Below are 20,809 nucleotides of genomic sequence, written 5' to 3'. Positions count from 1 at the left end.
AATGAAGGGGCAAGAACGCAGAGGGAGGCCCAGGCTGGACAGAGACTCTGTTCTCCACCCTGTTCAGCCCACATACCTAGAAAAAGGAGACCAATACATCTGGAAGGGAGAGAAATGGGGGGCATTTCTTTCCCCTTCTCTCCCTTTTGCGATGCTTCAACCACTTGATGAATATCAGCTCATTTAATACCCAATTGAGGTATTGGATAGGCTTTTCAGATGGGGAAACTGAGGCTTAGGGATGTTTTACCATTCACCTGAGAACTTCTAGTTGGTGAACCCAGATGTGTGCCGTTTCAGTACCCCCAACAAAAGGTAATTTTTTGCCAAGTGCAGTGATGCATACTGTAATCCCAGTGGCTTGGGAGTCTGAGGCAGGAGGATGGCAAGTTCAAAACCAGCCTCAGCAATTTAGTGAGGTCCTAAGCAACATAGCAAGACCCTGTCTCTAAATAAAATATAAAAAGGGCTGGGGATGTGGTTCAGTGGTTCCGTGCCCCTGGGTTCAATCCCCAGTACAAAAAAAAAGTAATTTTTCAAAATTAAACATTGTCACATGGGCTCACTGCATCTTTGGGAATTATGCCAGGGTTCAAGTTAATTTGCCTGAGGGAGTCAGGTGGCTGACAAGGCTGGTGAGAAAGAGAACAAGAGAAACAGATACACAGTTGAAGACAAAGGATGGTGGGATATGATTATTGTTGGAAGCAGAAATGTTTAATAACACAGAAGATGATAAAACTATAATTTGGGGGGACTGCTTTCTATATCAGAACAAAATCACTTTCATCTGATCAGTTTCCTACCAGTCCAAGGCTAAATTGACACAATCTGAATGCTAATCAGTAGTTAAATCTGATTCTTAAGCAAGCTCATTGGTAGTGCTCTAACATGATACTAAAGAGACAGGTAGCCATTTTGGAAATCTGATTTCCAAATTTTGAATCATTTTCCTTAACAGTCAATAACTAAACATTTCTGTAAATTGCTTCCACTTCTCTCTCCCTATTTTTTTTTCTCTTTCTAAACCACTTCAGTAAGGAAGATGGACGTGATATTTTGAACTTTTTACTACGTTGCAAAGACATTTGGACAGAATCCCAAGGTGATGGGAAACATAGGTGTCCCTGAAACCCCAGGGCTAAGAGCCCCTCATGGCTTTCAGGGAACTGGGCTGATGGCCACATGTCCTTCTGGCATAGTTCCTGGACCTTAGAGCTGTAAATGGCCAAGAGCAGACCTGCAGGCGTTTCCACCCATCTCTCTTCACCCAACCAATCTGTTACAAATGAGCTGACCTGTGATGGAGACCAGACCCATGTGGAAAACAGCTGGCTACTAAGAATTTATCTGCTCAGCTCCAAACAGGCAAGAGCTCTCTGCCCTTGGAGACTGAGGTCCCTAATGAATCAATGAAACTTGAACATAGAAACCTTTCACATGTGTAATCCCTGAATTGCAAGCATCCCAAATCAAGTGTTCCTGGCATCTGGGGTTGACAGCTTTCTGACACAGAGCCATCAGGTAAATTGTGGTACTTACTAGCTTTCTGATGGCATGGAGATTTATGAATATGGTAAATAGCCTTTGAGAAGCCAGCCCAGGGACTGCTACACTAAGGCAAATTGTTAAAATGAAGAGAACTAGAAGTTTTTCACTGAACCTTAATGGCACAGTAAACCTTGTTTGCGAAAGTTCCTAATGGTAATAAGTCACTACTGAATTAAATATGATTTTCCTGTGTATAAGCCCCATGCTGGATGAAATGTAGACACCTAACTGATGATTCCCTGGGTGAATCAGCATGTGTGGAATGCTCAAGATGCAAATGCAGAAAGCAAACAAATGCTGAGGCTTATCTGCAGGACAGATTTTGTGGAAACCCCCACTAGGTTCAAATAGCGGTGGAGGAAGGGCCCTCAGCCCTATCAGTCCAATGAACATGGGCCTCAAACAAATTTCAGCATATGGATGAAAATGCCATTCCCCAGTACAGACTTTTACCCACCACCTACATGCTGCATGGTGGGACCCTAAACTGACTTTTTGTACTCAAGTGCGTACAGAGGCAGAGAGAGTTTGGATTAGTCATTCACACATTGGCGAGTATGAATAATGAGAATACCATTTGCAAGAAACACCCAAATAATAAGCCTAACCCCCACACCCATTGTGGAGGAGTTATGGTAATGGGGTTTATTAATGAGAGCCCCATTTGTTTTGTTCTAAAAAGAGAAAAGAACATTTCGCCAGGCATTTTACTTAACTTGAAACAAATGCATCCTCAAAACCTTTAATAAAATATATCCCAGAGTGCCCAGGAGAATAGTACAGCAACAATAAAGAGTGCATGATCTATTGAAGGAAGATACCAGGCAGGACATACTTGGGAATTTGCTCCCAGGTTTAGAGGGTGGAGTAGAGGTGGATGTCCAAAGACCCAGTTTGCTGAATTAAAAGCATCTGACTTTGGAGGTAGAAGATTTGCATTTCCTGTTCTAGAGGCATCTTAGAGACCTGTGAGGCCTTCCGTAACTTCTAGAACCTGCTTGGCACATTTCTTCATCTATACAGTCTGTAAATGCCTTTCTGTAAGATCGTTTTCCCCTCATCCTAGACTTTGGAGGCATCGTCAACCCATAGACAAAGAGTGCTGTGCATTGAGAAGCCAAGTGACACAACTTCACTGTGAGGCTTTTGTCCCATTCCATGCCCAGCTTTCTAGGGTTGGTGGCAAGAGCCATTTCCAAAAGACCACATGGGCTCAGCAAATGTTGGTGTGGGATGTTGAGTTCTTTCTGAGCATTCTGTGGTTGTATTCTGGGGATTTGAGTTTGATTCCTGGCTCTATCCCTTACTAGCTTTAGGATATAGGTGATTATGAACTCTCCAAACCTGTTTAGGGTTGTTCTGAGGATTCCACAAGGCAAAGTTTGTCAAGGACCACGGCATAGTGCCTGAGCAGAGTTGCTCCCATTTATTGAGCGCTTACTGTTACACATTTGAATGACAGTTCCAGAGCTCCTACTGTTTGCCAAATGCTAGGCAAGAGGTGAGACACAAAGGAGAATGAATCATCATGCTTAGAGTGAAGGATCTTGACAATTTAGAGAGAGAAGAGGACACATAAATGGGCAAGTACAGCACATTGTGGAATTCACAGCCCAAAAGTGAATTGAGGGTACCCTGGAGCAAACAGGAAAGGGCCCCCCAAGCTCACCTCAGGTCCCTAGGGGAAGCCCTCTGGAGGAGGCCACATGTCCTCTAGGTCTGAAGGAGGAGCAGCGCTGTTTGACTCTGGTCAGGCAAACCTGAACTTTGATGAGACTGTTCCCCTCCCTGTGAATGGCAAAGTCCAAGGCCCAGCAGGCTCTGAGGATAGGTTCTGTCACTCCCTCTGTTCCAAGTGTTGGGGAAGGCGAATCAGGGAAAGCACAACACCTGTGTGCATGTGCGTGTGTGTGTGTGTGTTTCCCAAGAAATAAGCAAAGAGTATTCATTATCATCTCTTGTAAATCACAAGCAGAAAATCAGCTCTTTCCCATTGCTTCACCTTTTATCAGTATTTCATTTATTTATTTATTTCTGGTACTAGGGATTGAACTCAGGGGCACTCAACCACTGAGCCACATCATCAGCCCTATTTTGTATTTTATTTAGAGACAGGGTGTCACTGAGTTGCTTAGTGTCTCTCTGTTGCCGAGGCTGGCTTTGAACTCGTGACCTTCCTGCCTCAGCCTCTGAGCTGATGGGATTACAGGCATGCACCACCAGACCTGATCTTCGTCAGTTCTCACTACCACCATTATCATCATCATCATAGTCATCATCATCATTGCTCTGTTCTATTTAAAGCAATGTATTGGGGGTGGGAGATAGGGCCAAGCCAGAGCTAGGGTCTGGAGTCTCAGTGGAAAGTCTCAGTGGAAGGAGGGAGGTCTTCCTCTTTCTTCCTCACTCCCCCACCTCCCACTTCCATTTGTATTTCTAACTTCCAGTCATTCTTGGCCCACCATTGACTCAGGGTTCACTGTCTTGGATTTTAACCATCGGTGCTCCAGCCAAGAGGGAAAAGAATCTGGGGGACCATGAAAATGTGGTTACTGTTAGAAACTCTGTGTCCTCCTTGGAGCTGACCTTTCATGTATCCCACAGAACAAGCATCCTGGGGGTGTCTGCTGATGCCAGACCCTGAGGACTCACCTGTTTGCATCCCCCAAGGTTGCTGTGGTAATGTCACTCTTACTCTTGCCAGTCAGTTAGACCTACAAGCAAGGGTTTTATTTGGAAACTTCTTTAGAGGTTTGTAATAATTGAAGGTAGTAATTTAAACTATTGCTTCCAGTGTTTCTGACCTTCCAATGACAGCAGGAGGTGAGGGTGAGCTGTAAGGACTGTTCTCTGCCTGCTACCACATCTTCCAGCTCTTTAGGATGTGACGAGCAATGTCATATGCCGGGACATGAGGTGACCATGCTCTCTGACTTTTGTCACCAAGGTCTCAAGACCTCTCCTAGGTCTATACCCAAAGGACTTAAAAACAGCTTACTACAGGGACACAGCCACATCAATGTTTATAGCAGCACAATTCACAATAGCTAAACTGTGGAACCAACCTAGATGCCCTTCAGTAGATGAATGGATAAAAAAAAATGTGGCATTTATACACAATAGAATATTACTCAACACTAAAAGAGAATAAAATTATGGCATTTGCAGGTAAATGGATGGAGTTAGAGAAGATAATGCTAAGTGAAGTTAGCCAATCCCAAAAAACCAAATGCTAATTTTTTTTTTTAATATAAGGAGGCTGATTCATAGTGGGATAGGGAGAGGGAGCATAGGAGGAATAGAGGAACTCTAGATAGGGCAGAGGGGTGGGAGGGGAAGGGAGGGGACATGGGGTTATTAATGATGGTGGAATGTGATGATCATTATTACCCAAAGGACATGTAGGAAGACCCGAATTGGTGTGACTATACTATATATACAACCAGAGGCATGAAAAATTGTGCTCTATATGTGTAATAAGAATTGTAATGCATTCTGCTGTCATTTATAAATAAAAATTACATTAAAAATGCAAAGTTAAAAAAAAATAAGACTGTCAAGTCTTGGTTGGGTCTTCTTCTGCCTTGCTCATTTTGAGGTCTGGGCTTTGCCTGACCCACAGGGCAGGGTTTTGGAGGTGCTACACCTTCACAGAGGGGTGTTATGATGGGGGGCAGCCGGCAGTGGCCGCCTTCCCTCACCTGTGCTTGCCCTGTTCTCTCCAGGAGTGGCCGAGCCGACCTGGCAGCCATATACCACGAGCGCATTGATGTGGAAGGCCACCACTATGGTCCTTCATCGCCTCAGAGGAAAGACGCCCTCAAGGCTGTGGACACTGTCCTGAAGTACATGATCCTGTGGATCCAGGTGACTTAAAGCAGGGACAGCTGGCCTGGCACTCTCCTGTCACTCTCTAGTCTCCGTGGCTGTCACCCCCTCAACATCTTCCTTCTTACCTGGCCATCCCAGGCTCTCCCTTCTTCACGCCACTCCCCCTGAGGTACCCAGAGACCCTTCCACAGCGGGCCAGTGGGGTTGAAGTGACCAGGATGAGCATTCTCACCTGGCTTGGCCAGAGAGCTAGCCCTGTTCTTCAGAACCTGCACGAGGGTGGTAACCAGCCAGGCGGGGACACGGGAGCCACACCTGGGTTCAAAACACCTGTTTTGTTTTCATTCTTGTTTGTTTTTGGTTTTCTTTCTTTTCTATTTATTAAAAAAATATCTGTAATGTGAGCAGATGATTATTCTCATATTACCACACGAGTTCGTTGAAAGAGTGAGTCAAAATAAAAACAGTGTATACCTTAAAAAGCTAGAAGTCTGTTCTTATTTTTCAGCATGTATTTGGATGGGGGCTGTGCTCTCTCCTCTCCACTAAAGTGTTCTGCCATGATTTTGAACTGCGTCTCATCAGGATAAACCGGTGGATGATTAAATTTGGAATTGAGGAAATATCCCTTTTCCTATAAATTGTAGCTTGTTTGTTTGTTTAATTATTGTACTGGAGATGGAACTCTCTACCACTGAACTACATCCTCAGCCCTTTTCATTTTTAATTTTGAGACAGGGTCTCACTAAGTTCCCGAGGCTGGCCTCAGATTTGTGATCCTCCTGCTTCAGCCTCCTGAGTTGCTGGGGTTACAGGCATGTGCCACTGCACCCAGCTAATTTGTAATTTAAAAGCCTCTACATGAGACTTGTGTGTGTAAGAGCCTCTCTAGGTGCTGTGGTGACTGCCTTTGCCCACCCCACAGGAGCGGGGCCTGCAGGACGACCTGAATGTCATCATTTTCTCAGATCATGGAATGACAGACATCTTCTGGATGGACAAAGTGATTGAGCTGAGCGAGTACATCAGCCTGAATGACCTGCAGCAAGTGAAGGACCGGGGGCCTGTTGTGAGCCTGTGGCCCGCCCCTGGGAAGCACTCTGAGGCAAGAATACCGTCATGGGGGGAGGGGTGGCAGATGCATCCTAATTTGCCCCAAGGTGCTTTATCTTCTCCTATAATTTTTTAATTTAATTTTTTTGGGGGTGGGGGTACAGGGGATTAACCAAGGAGCGCTTAACCACTGAGCCTCATTCCAAGCCCTTTTTTGAGATGGGGTCTTGCTAAGTTGCTTCGGTCCTTGCTAAATTGCTGAGACTGGCATTCAATTTGCTTTTTTTTTTTTTTTTTGTGGTGCTGGGGATTGAACCCAGGGCCTTGTGTATGTGAGGCAAGCACTCTACCCACTGAGCTATGTCCCCAGTCCTCTCCTATAGTTTTAATGTTGAAATATATTTTAGCATTAGGTGCTTAGACTGTGAAGGCAGGTGACCTAGTTTGCCATTCACTCACCAAGTGACCAAGTGGTTCATTTTCCCTGGCTCTATCCCTCTCTAGAATGGTATCTACCCCAGTGGTTTCTCTGTAATGATATCTACTTTATAAAAGTCAAATAAATTCAAGGATGTGCAGTACTCAGCCAGGCGACCAGCGCACGTGGCAAGCCCTGATTAAGGCGATTTTATTATTGGCTAAAAAGCATTATTTCTTAGGTAAATAAGGGCACTCTCTGAGGCAGACAGAATGCTCTTTCTCTGGAAAAAAAAAAAAAAAGCTATTTTCAGCAGGATGGACACAGTGGAGATATGGAGATATGAACATGCTGAACCACAGAGGGAGGCCCCGTGTGCAGAGGCTCACTCTCTCAGAGCCACAGCGCTGGAGTCCAAAGGCCAGCTCCACCAGCATCTGAGCACCAGGCAAAACACTTACCCAGGCGCTCTGTTGCTTTTCTGTATGTCATCGTGACAACATCGTCACTACTACTGAGAGTGCTCGGGAGCTCACAGAAGTGTGCTGGCCCCTTGCAGTGATGCTGCCTGGGTCTCTTATTATGATCCCTGTCAGTGGAATGTCCTCAAGAGGGTGGTTGAGACTCCACAGTGTGCTGACGGGGGACAAAGCTCGGCCGCTACCTTCCTGGAAAACCTTGAGGCGATTAGACCTTGAGGCGATTAGACCACTTTCTCAAAACAATGATGGTGCCTGGAAGTCGGTGGGAAGCCATTTGGAGAAAATGGAGAAGTGTCACCTTTGACTTACCAACTTGACTCTCCAGCTGCTGGTATCTCCCCGTACAGGCTAGGGAGCTTCTGCCCAGGCCCAGATAAAACTGATCGGGACCAGGGAGAAGCTGTCTTTCTCAGGGAAGGTGAGGCCACTTGCTGGTTAAGGTTGTCAACCATAGGGAGCCAGGAAGAGGCCCTGGGGCCACTGGCTCGTCCATCTTGTGGCCCGAGGCTATTGGTGCTGAATACTTAGTCTCATTGGAGGGAGACAGTTGGCAACAATGTCAGGACTCCCCAGGCTCGTGCCATTTCCCTGTCCCCGGGGTGGGGGGGGTGCATCTTTCTTCTCAGGCTCTGTGGTCAGAGAATGAAGGCGCTGGCTATGTTTACACAATGTCCCCACGAATTCCCTAAATATGCCATCGGAAAGGGTATTTTTCACATGGGCAGGTTCTTGAGAGGAGTTCTGTTTTCTTGGTGAGGAAGATCATCTTTGTCTCCAATTGGCACTTAGGAGAGTGCCATCTCCACAACACTCGGCACCAGCAGCCTACAAGCTGGGAAGAGCTTTGGCGAATGTGATGTTTAAGTCAAGTGACCTTTAGCCTGCAAGCAGTCTATAGCAGTCGCTAGATTGCTCAAAAGTGGGGGCCGTGTTTGGGTAACCTTTTGTCAGGTGACCGGCACGAGAGTTTGCAAGGCCTCTTGTGTGTCTCCAGATTTTCATTTACTCCTTCTGCATGTGAATCCTACTTTCCTGAAGAACTCTGGGTTTTCTTAAGTATCATAGCTTAACTTGTGGGCTCATCAGAAACCCTCTGCTAAACATCCTAAAGACTAATTCTTTTTCACACTTGAGTTGATAAACTCAATTTTATATTCAGCAATACAGAGGAATGTATGCCCGGTTTGGCTAAAGACCAGCAAGTCAACATCAGCCAGTTGATTTTAATGTTAACTATAAATATTTAAGCTGCTGCTAAATATTGAACAGATGTACCAAGTTTATGTTTTTGTTATGAAATCATCGATGTAGTTAACAAACAATTACTAGTATTTTTTTATTTATATATGACAGCGGAATGCATCACAATTCTTATTACACATATAGAGCACAATTTTTCATATCCCTGGTTGTATACACAGTATATTCACACCAATTTGTGTCTTCATACCTGTACTTTGGGTAATAATTATCATCACATTCCACCATCATGAATAACCCCATACCCTCTCCCTTCCCCTCCCACCCCTCCGCCCTATCTAGAGTTCATCTATTCCTCCCATGCTCTCCCTCCTTACCCCACTATGAGTCAGCCTCCTTATATCAGAGAAAACATTGGGCATTTGGTTTTTTGGGAATGGCCAACTTCACTTAGCATTATCTTCTCTTACTCCATCCATTTACCTGCAAATGCCATGATTTTATTCTCTTTTATTGCTGAGTAAAATTCCATTGTATATATATGCCACATTTTTTTTTATCCATTCATCTATTGAAGGGCATCTAGGTTGGTTCCACAGTTTAGTTCAACTTTTAAGATTTTTAAGATTCATGTACTTTTAAGATTCATGTGTAGGTAGGATATGCTCCTTAGGTCAGGTTAAAGAGTGCATGCTTTTTCTTTGATCTTTAGGGTATTTAACATTAAGATAATTTCTCATTTGTCTTTCAATTTTATTGTACAAAATTTTGACATCAATAAATTTTTGCAAAGTGCTCACTAGTTGTTGAGTGTATAAAAAGGATTATCATAATGTGTACAACATACAAAGAATGCTATTGTAACAGTTTCCTTATATTCACTGAATATTTAAGAAGTACAACATTACCGTTATTGGTGACCTCACTTTCATGTCCTTCTGAAACCTATCACCTTTTCTAGTCTCAGAAGAAATCACTTTCCTAAATTTTAAGTTACCATTTTTGCAATTCTCTTTATTGTTTTGCCGTATGTATTGTTTGTTTTTATAGGTTACTTGAACTTTATATAATAAGAATGGTATTGCCTGTATTTTTCTGCAACTTGCGTAATTTTCCTGAAACTGAGATCCCTTTTTCTTTGTAGCAGTATTCCATTCATCTGTGTAGAATTCTACCACAAACCTCAGCAGTCTTTCTTTATCCCTTCCACTGTGGCTGGGCATCTGGGCTCTTCTGTAGGTTTATAGGTCCAGGCACATGAGGGTTTATCTATCCCTAGGGATGAACTTCTTAGGTCAGAGGGGACATGGATCTTCAGCCTTACGAGATAAGGTCAGCCTATTTTCAAAGCTATATAAAACCCTCTCATTTTCACATAGTCAAATCTACCAGATGTTTGGTAATATCTCTGCTTGGTCTTTAAAATAGATTCTCCCATTCCATAGATTCAATATATTGAAGAAAGAGAATGCAAAACTGGTTGTTCTCTGTTTTCTTTGCAGATATATGACAAACTGAGCCAAGTGGAACACATGACCGTGTATGAGAAGGAAGCCATACCAAACAGGTTCTATTACAAGAGAGGGAAATTTGTCTCTCCTTTGACTTTAGTGGCCGATGAAGGGTGGTTCATAGCAGAGGTAATTATAAAACACACCACACTTTGTTCATGCTACAAATTCTGCTCTGACACATAAGAGATGTCTCCACCGAGGTATCGTTCCTGGCATTCTTTCCTTCCTCGGGGAATCAAAAGCCTCCATCAGGTGACTTTGTGGACGCAAACTGCAGATGCAAACCCAGGGTCACGGTTTAGACTCCGTGGCACCAGTCTTGCTGGAGTTTAACAAACAGGCCTTAACTCAATTATTGCCGCTTTCCATGTAACCTGTTCTGTTTAAAGCGGAACAATTACTGTGAACCCAAGCAATCGCTTTGGGGCAGTAGAAAGCGGAGAGAAGCTCATTGCTTTCACCTTTAAGAGAAATGTTTGGCAGACGGGACTGTGCAGAGCCAGGTCCCCCAGATGCCAGCTTGATTTCACAGGGATGAGCTTGTATTTTTGGCTCCAACCCTAGTCGCCTGGTGCCTGAATGACTCCAACAGCCTCTTCCCGATCTGCCCGATTCCAGGCTCACCAGGGTCTCTCATCAGCTTATGCAGTGGGGACCTGACCTGCAGGGGAAACTGAGGTCACATCATGTTCAGGATCAATTCCTGAAGAGGACGTGGGTTATTTTAGATATGAACTTGATGGCAGGTTGCATTTAGATCAGATGACAGAGTGGAAAATAATCCCATGAGAGTGGTTGTTGAGACCCGTGATGATGAGACCTGACACTGGAAATAACCCAGAAGAGAGGGAGACAGAGCAGGGGGTGACCAGGGGAAAAATATGGACTGGGTGAGTGAGTGGAAGTCCAGGGGCCTGCGGGTGGAAAAACGGGGGATCTGGGACATAAACTTCAGTTATTCAGGACCAAGTCTCCTGTGCTGCCAGGTAAAGAGGAGCCCCTAGTCCTGGAGGAACTGAGAACACAGCAGATCTCGATAGAAACTTTGGCCCCACAGTGTCCCTTCCTATGCTAGGTGATTTAGAAGGTCTCTCAGAGCGTTCCTGTGCCCACTAACACTGTCTCCCGAAGACCCAAAGCAGTTCTCCTCACTTTGTCTCACTGTTAGGAGTTCACCTGAAGGAAAGCTGTGGAGACCCCAGCGTGGTCTTTTATGGTGGTTTCTAGGGTTGTGCATTTAATACCCATGCACTGGGCCACCTGGGTTGATGCCTAGAGTGTGACTTGATTGATAAACAAGCAACAGAGCTCACTTTTGCAACTTCTTTTATTTTATAAAAATTCCAGTGGAGTAGCTTTGAATTTTAAAAGTAAATAAACCGTGAGGATCAATTCACAGTTTGCTTCTACTCATGTCTTAGCCTGAATATGTGAATCTACTGTTTACTTTCTCTTATTTAGCTGAAACCAAATACCCTGAAAGTTTATGGTAGAGAGGGAGACTGGAAGAAAGCAGGGTGATTTGGATAGTTTGGTGGAAAACAGGATGAGGTAGGGGAGTGCAAAGCCAGAGCTTCCCATGGAGATGCTGGACGACAGTGAGGTACCACTTACGTCCACGGGAACAGCTTTGGATCCCTCTAGTAGCAGTGGGGAGGGGCTGGTGGAGTGCTCTAGCTAGGAGTGGAAGTCCAGTGACCTGGTCATGGAAAAAAGGGAGGTTCCTTCTAGGTTGGCAAGGGTTCTGTCTGGGAAGTAACTATGGTATCTCAGTAGCAGCTCATCCAGCAAGAAGATGTAGCTCTTTCCAATGAGTGACTAAAGTATCACAATGGGGGAGACCTAAGTGTATTGATTAAGATGCCCTTGGTTGTAAGTCATAGGCTGTTTGAATAATGGCTGAAGTAACAAAGATTTATTCTTTTGCTTAACTGAAAGTCTAGAGGTAGGCCGTTCCAAGATTGTTTAATTCAGACACCCAAGTCAGGTCCATGACAATTCTTCTGATTTTCCTTTCCAGGCCACAAAATGGCTGCTGCAGCTCCAAGCATCACACTCCCTCAGAACATCACAAAGCAGGAAAGAAAGGGTGTAGCTTCTCTTTGCATGTCTCCTACTTTTATCAGGGAACAAAATAATAGACCCCAGAACCAGGGATAGAAGCAGGTTTTGTGGGTCTTTGAAAACGTTGGAATTTGTGTGAGGAGAACATTCTCTTGAAAAATACATTACGTATAGTTAAAATGCACTAATAATAAAAACAAGAAAAAGTATACATAGTTATGAACACAAAATTAGGTATAGGGACTTAGAAGAAGCTCACTCGCCTGAGAGACTCTAATGCTTAAATTTCTTGAACTGCACTGCAAAACAGAAGTTCAGAAACCACTAGCAACTTCCCCCCTCCGTCTTATCAGTCATCAATGGATAGTGTGGGTAGAAAATTTCTGCCCTGGGCCAGCTTTGGTTCTGGGTTCTGGAACTGTGCTGTGTTGCAGACCAGGTGGCCACAGTTACTAAACAAAAGAGAGGCAGAAGCTGGGGATTAGGCAGACATGGCCCCCAAAACAAAGAAGAGCAAAGAAGTGAGAGAAGAGCTGGAGCGACTGACACCCTGCTTCAGGACTCACCCCATATCCTGCTGAGAGTTTACTCCCTGCAGGAAACTAGTAAATCAGAATCCTCTGAGAGTGAGGCCCCATGGTCATTGCACATATTATACGTTACTTTTCTAAGTATTGCACACACACACACACACACACACACACACACTCATGTATTCATTTGAGTAAATAAAAACTAAGAGTCAGTCATCAGGGACTCACCACAGCACAGAGGGGAAGCTCTGGCAATGACCAGAGCAGCGTTTAAATCATTATTTTCAGAAGGGAGATTGGAGGTGATTACAAAGATATGTGAAATAGAAAGTTAAAAAAAAAAAAAAAAGAAGAAATCAGAAGTAAGATAAGTAGTAGGATATGAGAAAATAAGATTCATCATGTATAATTAATTTAAAAAAATCAGATTTGCTCTCAAAGATTATTGTCAACTCGCTAATACAGAAACTCTCAATGGTACTCACACACTTTTAATTAGCAAAGATGAGAACCCCCTGTGCCTGGGTCAGTAGAATCTTTAGTTGACTCTCTGTGCAAAGTTTCAGTGACATGTACATAAAGCTATTTTACATTTTGCAGATAAAAATAGAGATCACTGATTTTTTTAAACTTTGGCCAATAATAACAAGAATGATAATCTCTGACTTATTTCTCCTCTCTCTCTCTCTCTCTCTCTCTCTCTCTCTCTCTCTCTCTCTCTCTCTCTTTCTCTTTCTTCTTTTTTTAGTAACAGGGATTGAACCCAGAGTGCTTAACTTCTGAGCCACATCACCAGTCCTTTTTATTTTGAGACTGTGACTCACTAAGTTCCTTACAACCTCACTAAGTTGCTGAGGCTGACTTTGAACTTGTGATCCTTGTGCCTCAGCCTCCCAAGCAGCTTGGATTACAGGCATGTGCCAGTTTGTCATAATCACCATCTTGAATTTAGTACCTTCTTGTTGCTTTTTAACTTTTCTTTGCAATGCTGGGAATTGAACTCAGGGCCTTGTGCGTGCCAAGACAGCACTCTACCACTGAGCCACATCCATACCCCCTCCTGGCTACTTGCTGTAATTCTCTCAGTGACTCTGCATTGAGGATATTGCTAGTTATGCAAATAACTTATCACAACATAACATGAAATGGAATGCAAACATGGCTCAGTGCTTCCCAGCAGCAAAGAAGAAAGTACAACCAATGTCAGTAATGTCACTTACAGGGTCTGTAACATAGGAACTCCGATGTTTCTCTGCAAAATCATGATTGCCCCTGAGTCCCAAGGGCAATGTAGACCTCTTTTGGTCCCTCCTTTTTCTATGTTAGTTTCCTAAATTGAAGTCTTAATCATTTAACTTCTCTTCTTGAATTTATGCCTTTATATTTTAAGACATCATATGCAAAAATTACAATTTCTGATTCTAATTTAAAATGATATTGGGAACATATTTATTTGTTTTCTGAAAATTCTTAAATGCCCAGCTCACAGTGGCACAGACCTGTAATCCCAGCAGCTGTGGAGGCTGAGGCAGGAGGTTTGCAAGTTCAGTCTCAGCAACTTAGTGAGGACCTAAGCAACTTAGCGAGACACTGTCTTTAAATGAAATGTTAAAAAGGGCTGGGGATGTGGCTCAGTGGTTGAGAACCCCAGGGTTCAATCCCCAGTACCAAAAAACAAAACACACACACACACACACACACACACACACACATGCACAAGTACCCATTCTCTCCTTATTGGCTTAGACTTTGCTTCTGCCCAGTTCTAGTGTTTATTATACTTTCTTGACTATGGTGAATTGAAAACTCTATTCTGTGTCCTGCTCTGTGCCAGGGCTGTTAATCTCTCATATTCCTATTTACAAAATGTGTCCCTAAACTGTACAGAATGTTGTGTTTTGCTCTGCAGCCCACTCCACAATGCACTGGATGATGCTCTTGTGCTGGATTCTACTTTATGTTTGCAGGAGGGAGACATTCTCAGCCCTGCAAGCAATCTCACTAAGTCTGAGCTTGGAGAGCAGGGTCTGTTTTCAACATGATTCAGAAAACAGCTGAGTCAGGACAAATCGATGCTAGGCAGGAGCCAATGCCATTCCCCTTTCTCTTTCCTCCTACACCTGCCGTCCCATAAACACGTAAGATTTGGCTTCTTTGGTAAAAATGCCCATCCCATATATACACCAACTTTCTGCCACCGATTTAAGTTTGGCAGACCCTAAGGCAGCCAACCAGGGAGAACTGACCCAAGTTCATTTCTTTCTATGGTTGCTTAAAAAAAGTAAAAAATAAAAAGAGGGGAAGCAGAATTAATTTGTCATCTGAAATTGCACCAATATCCAGTGTGACTACCAATGTTGCTGTAGAATACACACCCCCTGCCCAGCGACTCCCAGCTGGCTTCTACGCCTGCATGTTCTAATACGCAGACTGGACTGCCTGCTGCCCTCAGCCCTTTCTCTGGCCTCCCTTCCTGAAACCACAGAAATCTGAAGGTGTCCGTGTTCCCGGAGAACTAAATGTGGAGAAGCAAACAACAGGCCGTCGAGGAAGTCAAGCCCAAGCCTGTCCCACCAGCCCAGCTCTTTCCTTCAAGGATAGGAAATAAGGCTCCTAACACCTGCCCCACCTCCTTGAGCTCCCTAAGACCTGGCACTGTCCCCTGGAAAGCCTTTTCCTTGCTTCTTCCTTCCAGGGAATGGAAGTCACCTTTTCCCAGGAGGACTGGCTCCACTGTCTCTCATACTTCACCAAGGTTTCCAGTGAGCCATCTTGCCACTTCTTCCCTTAGGAAGTCCTTGGAAATGGGCTGGGCAGAGGAGTGGGCTGTCACGATGTCTGTGGCTCTGCAGATCCAGTGAGGAGCAAATTCCCTTGACATAGGGGATAGTTAGGGACAGCAGAGCAAAATGCAAAGTGCAGGAATACCACAGTAGTTTCCACAAACTCAAGCATCCTCTTCCATCCTCCTCCATGAAGGCCATGTGCCTAAACGATCATTTGTCTATCAAACTTGACACATATGTGTTGAGTGTCCACTGCTTGGAATGCACAGTGCAAAGGTATAATTCCATACTGGGAGGGGGGGCTCATGGGAGTCCCTGCCTGCCTGATACAGCTTAGCAAAGGAGCCAAATATCAAATAAGTGTGCATGCCATTGCAGTACAGAAGTGTGCAATTACAAAATGTGTTGAGTGCTCAGTGTATAAAAGAGCACATGAAAGAAAGTATCTGGGAGAAGAGGGAACCTAATTTATGTGACAGGGCAGGAAGGCTTCTGTGAGAAAGAGACTTTGCAGCTGAAACTTGAAGGAGGAGTTGAAGTTGACAGCCAGGAAGGGGTTGCTCTCCAGGCTGAGGGAAGGGATATAACCATAGCTCATGGGAAAAGCAGAGATAATGAACCAAGTCTTTAGTTGTGAGTAGTTCCACAAAAATTCTTAGTTTTCATACATTGACCCATTAAACGAAGACTATCAATTTTATCTCATATACCTTTAATTAGTACTACCATATGTTGTAAAATAATTTTTCTTTGTTATGCCTGGACCATTAGAAACTTGAATGCACCTTCAACTTCCCTCAACAGGTTTTCCATGATGTCTGCATTAAGCTATCTTGCATTTTGCAGATAGTAAATATATGGAGAAATTTTTATTTTCAACATATCCATCAACAACAGCAATAACAATAATTGCTATCTTTGTCACTGTCCACAAGCGACAAACCAGGATTTGAATCCGTGACGACTAAGTACTCAGTCAGTCCAGTTCTCCAGAGACCCTGCAAACATTTCCCCCAAATGGTCCATGTATTTCTGATCTCCTGTTGCATCAGACTCTCCCTGCTGTTTCCCTGTGGGGTCTAGAAGTGCATCTCAGCTTGTTCACACTAACAGAACACCATCCTTTATTTGTTTGTTTGTTTGTTTGTTTGTTTGTTTATTCCTGTTCATGTCACATTGCAGAAACCTTTAGAGTTGCTTGACAGCCCACTTTGCTTCCTCTTTGTCTTTCTGGTCCCAGGTCTCTCCTTTCTTATCACCATCATGGGTAATTTGCACATACTTAAATCAACATTCTCATGTTTGTGAAAATAATTCTTCCCATGCAAGACCTAAGCGTTGAGAGTTGAACGGTCAAGAAGGGTAATCCTGCTCTGCCGACATAACTTCAGTCAGCCCAACGAGTAGTCAGTAGCAACCCCGGGATGCCCTCTCCCTACCTCTGACCTGTCCTTCAAAGCCCAACTCAGATACCATCTCTTCCTCTAAATGTCCATTGAGTCCCTGATTCAGTCTATCTTAGAATTTTCCTACGACTCTTAGTCGTCACTCCATCTGGTGCTATTTGTCTACTTCTGGACTCCCCCCTTATGGGGTAGAAGTTCCTCAAGGACCCAGCCTTGGATCTTGAGCTTGGCTTCTCCTCGTGGAACCTCATATACGGTAGAATCTCTGTACATGTTGGTAGATTGAAGAGATTAATGAATATCAAGACAGTAAATTTTTGGTTACTGTTGACAGGTTGTTCACTTTGTAGGTTTATAAATCAGTTACTGAGTAGACAGAGGAGAAAGCTAAGTCAGGTCTTTAACTTGGGCTATTAGTAGACCTGGAAGAGATTTTACCAGGGAAAAGGTGTTGAAACCACCAATGGTAGTTCTTCTAGCTTCAGATGGCCTGATGCTGCAGCCTAAGAGCAGGACATATCAGCTCTCCCAGGTTTCCTAGAAGCTTTCAAGAGCTGATTTCTTTCTTTTCTTTTCTTTTTTTCCTAAATTGGCACATTAGAATTATACATAATAGTAGGATTCATTATGCCATATTTGTACATGCACATAATTTGATCAACCTCATTCCCCAGTACCTTCTTCCAGGGCTAATTCTTGTGTGGCCTCTCCTGGGCAGTGTCCATCTCATGCCAGTGAGATCATAAACACAGGATGGGACCAGAGCCTGGTGGGAGACTGTGAACCATGGTGCTTCACTGTTGATCTTCTGGATTCCTCTCTGGGTTGAAAGAAATGCAGCAAGTTGAGGCCCCAGCTTCTACAGGAGGCCAATGTTTTTCTCTGGAGGAAAGATTTATTTTGAAAACTGGCAAAGGATATGAAATGCCAGGCTCAATTCTAAAGCCTGTGGTTGAACTGCAGTTAGGCCTGGGCCCAAAATATTTGGGGAAATCAAGACAGTCTGGAAAGCATGACTTCTGAGCTTTAGTGGCAGCTGGAGTGGTATTGTCCAGGCCCAACTAACTGAGCGTCAGGAAGTCAGATGGGGAGTGCTGGAGGCAGCTTGCTCTCTGGTGGTGATTAGGGTCGCCTGTGAAAGCTGTCTGGGAGCTCATGCATGCCCTCCTCCCCCTTGGCACACGTCAATGAATGCATCCTGTAAAAGAAGAAAAGAAAAAAGGACCCCCGCATCCACTTACTGCTTCTCTCCGGTACTTTGCTCTACTCTAACGACTTCTGCTGATTTTGGTCCCTGCTGATTTTTGCTGTCTGATATTTTCCATGTCAAGGATCAAGCTGTTTGTGGTAAGGGGCTCTCCAGGGTCAGGCCAGGGGCCTGAGGCTGAGCAATTAAATTCAGTTTTAGAAACACAGAGACAGGAAAACTGTTAGAGGGACATCTCTTGGTAGTGGCATGGGGCACTAAGGTTCTTAACCACTACGGCCAAGGGACTCAAAAGGTTCCCACGACAGGAAGCCCCTCTGGAGGTTAATTTAAAATAGCCATGCTGCAAAACCTTTTAGGTCATTGATCGTTTTTACAATCAACTTTGAAAATTCTTTGTTCGGGATTTCAATATCTGCGTGTTTGGTTACCAGGGGTTACAAGCATATGGAAGTGTCTTGTTTGCTTATTTCCTCAGGGTTGCTGAGACCCTATTTTTATGCATCTATTGAGATGGTTACCTCTTCCTCTTTTACATTGTGGGGTCCTCTAATGAGTAGCTCTTGCCTTATCATAAGTGCAGGGCTGGGGGTATATTTTTAGCTTCAACAATACGATAGCGTAACAAGTGTCAAGTTCAACCCCCCAGGACCAATTTGAAAAGAGAAACTGCCAGAAACAGTGGTGGTTTAAGAGCAAACTATATATCAACAAGTGCTACAAAAGTCATGACTACTAATAATTTTTATGAATTTATTAACTAAAGAGAAAAGTGGGTGAGAAATAGTATAGAATAGGCTGAAAAATTTAAGCATTAAGGATAAGCGACTAAATTAAATTGGAAGAAAAGATTTTAAAACAACAACAACAACAAAACAGAATAAAAGAGAAAGCAAAAAAAGACGAGATAAAGAAATAAGTTGAAAGAGAGGGGAACAGGCTGTAGATAGGAGAGAGGAAACGAGATCTCAAGAAGAGTTCCAATTAATTGACAAAATACGTAAAATTAGAGAACTTGCAAAACCCCAAATTTGGAGGGACACTGGGAATCAGTTTCTGCCACGCAGCTAATACAAACAATTGTCACACAGAGATCCAGCTTTCTTCTTGCTGAGGTTCTTGAAATGGTGACCTTTCTTTCTGGGGTTTCCATTTTGGAATCTCCCCACTATTAGGAGATTTGTGTGACAAATACTGTGCTGTTTGTTGGTTTTCAGCTCTGACCCTGAACAGCCAGACTTGTTAGGATTGTCCGCATGGTGAGCTCCACCTCCTCCTTACCCGGTGGCCTCTGTTGCTGGGGTGTTGTGTAGCTCAGTGCAGACTTTACCTGCAGAATGGCTTTGTTAGTGTGACTAGGGGTGGCAGCGTAAGTCTGCTGGCCAGCCCTCCCAGTTGGGCCACCAGATCCATCTGGATTGTGTCACATCCCTCATTCCAAAACGCTGGGGGGGGAGGTATGCAGGATGTATCATATCTTCCAGATCTTTCCAGGCATAGGAGAGGTGGTGTGGGGCCCTTGGTAGGATGTAAGTGGGATCCTAGTTTTCACCCAACCCTGATCCATCCCAGTTCCACCTCCTGTCAGTCAGGTTCTTGATCCCAGAGACCAAACTGCTAATTTGAAATGAAAGCACTCTTTGCTCTTCTCTACTCTGCAGACTGCAAGACCTGCAGCCATGACTCTGGTGACCACCCTGAGCTTCTCCCAGTCTGTGTTACAGTCTCACCTGATGTGCTGCATGGGTATCCACTCAGCCAGTGAAAATTAAAGTCTAAGTGGCTGTTTGGTCTCGGATATTCGAGAAGCAAGCATACCAAGAACAAGAGAAAGAAAAATGTAAAAATTAGAAAAATAGCAAAATATGAAAAGCCAAGGAACACTGCAGGGTTTTCCAGGCTCCCACTCAGGAAGTCCAAACAAAGAGTCTTTTTAAGCTGTCAACGCTTCCCCCACTTTCACTACTCCACCCCACCCCCATCCAAGAGAGTGCTAGGATTTTTCTCCTGCTCTGGCTCAGATTGCCATGTCTGAGTTTATTTTCTGCTCAGATTGCAAATTTGTTGGACAGCAGCATCTGTTTATCTTAAACTTGGTGGGAGAATTTCTTTTGGCTTGTTGGAAGGGAGCTTCCCCTCTCCCGCTGAGCCACTGCCTGCCCGTCACTGACGCCATCTAGGCCTTTTACTAATCTCTTTCTATTCTAGAGACTAATATTTTTGGTTTTCACCTGGCTGCTAGCTCTCCGAGTTGCCAATCAGCATTCTCCCACAGTCTTCTGCCTCAATGTGCTGCTGCTCAACTACTGTTATAATTCAGTCTCAGGGAGCTGCTAGGGTGTCGTGGGTTCCTCTGATCCACCATTTTCCTCCCCCTTTCCTTCACCTACTGATTTTTCTTTAACACTAAAGATGAGTGAAACAAAGAGCTAGTACTAGAAACTATAATTCATATCTCATAATGATCCCTCTCCCATTCCAAATTAAAACAAGCTATGATAGGCATTATCATGGTGCCCAGGTAATGGTGTGAAGGCACCAAAACAAAAGAAACCAAGTCCAAAACATAACAACTCCACCATCTTTCACAAGGTGTTCTCATGGGGAGCTTTCTATTTGTGGTTCCTTCGCATTCAAAATGAGTTGAGTGGCCACCAAGGAAGGTCCTGGCATTGCATCCACCATGCATGGCGAGGGATCCTGAGAGGTGCTCAGGAGTGCAGAACAGATGGCCTGGGTGAGGACTCTTTTTAAATTCCTAAGA

At 44.0% G+C, this 20,809-nt stretch overlaps 1 protein-coding gene across 1 annotated transcript in view; it reads left to right on the top strand.

The window, feature by feature from the left end:
• Positions 1 to 20,809, top strand: part of Enpp6 (ectonucleotide pyrophosphatase/phosphodiesterase 6) — a 102,803-nt gene that overhangs the window by 71,254 nt on the left and 10,740 nt on the right. The window contains exons 4-6 of the mRNA XM_076855261.1: positions 5,277 to 5,418; positions 6,308 to 6,487; positions 10,038 to 10,175. Of these exons, the coding sequence (XP_076711376.1) occupies positions 5,277 to 5,418; positions 6,308 to 6,487; positions 10,038 to 10,175 (460 nt within the window). The remainder of the gene's footprint in view (positions 1 to 5,276; positions 5,419 to 6,307; positions 6,488 to 10,037; positions 10,176 to 20,809) is intronic.

This window comes from Callospermophilus lateralis, chromosome 4 (genome assembly GCF_048772815.1).
Source record: "Callospermophilus lateralis isolate mCalLat2 chromosome 4, mCalLat2.hap1, whole genome shotgun sequence".
NCBI lineage: Eukaryota > Metazoa > Chordata > Mammalia > Rodentia > Sciuridae > Callospermophilus > Callospermophilus lateralis.
The sequence above is the reverse complement of the archived record's forward strand: the minus strand, read 5'-3'. Positions and strand labels throughout refer to the sequence as shown.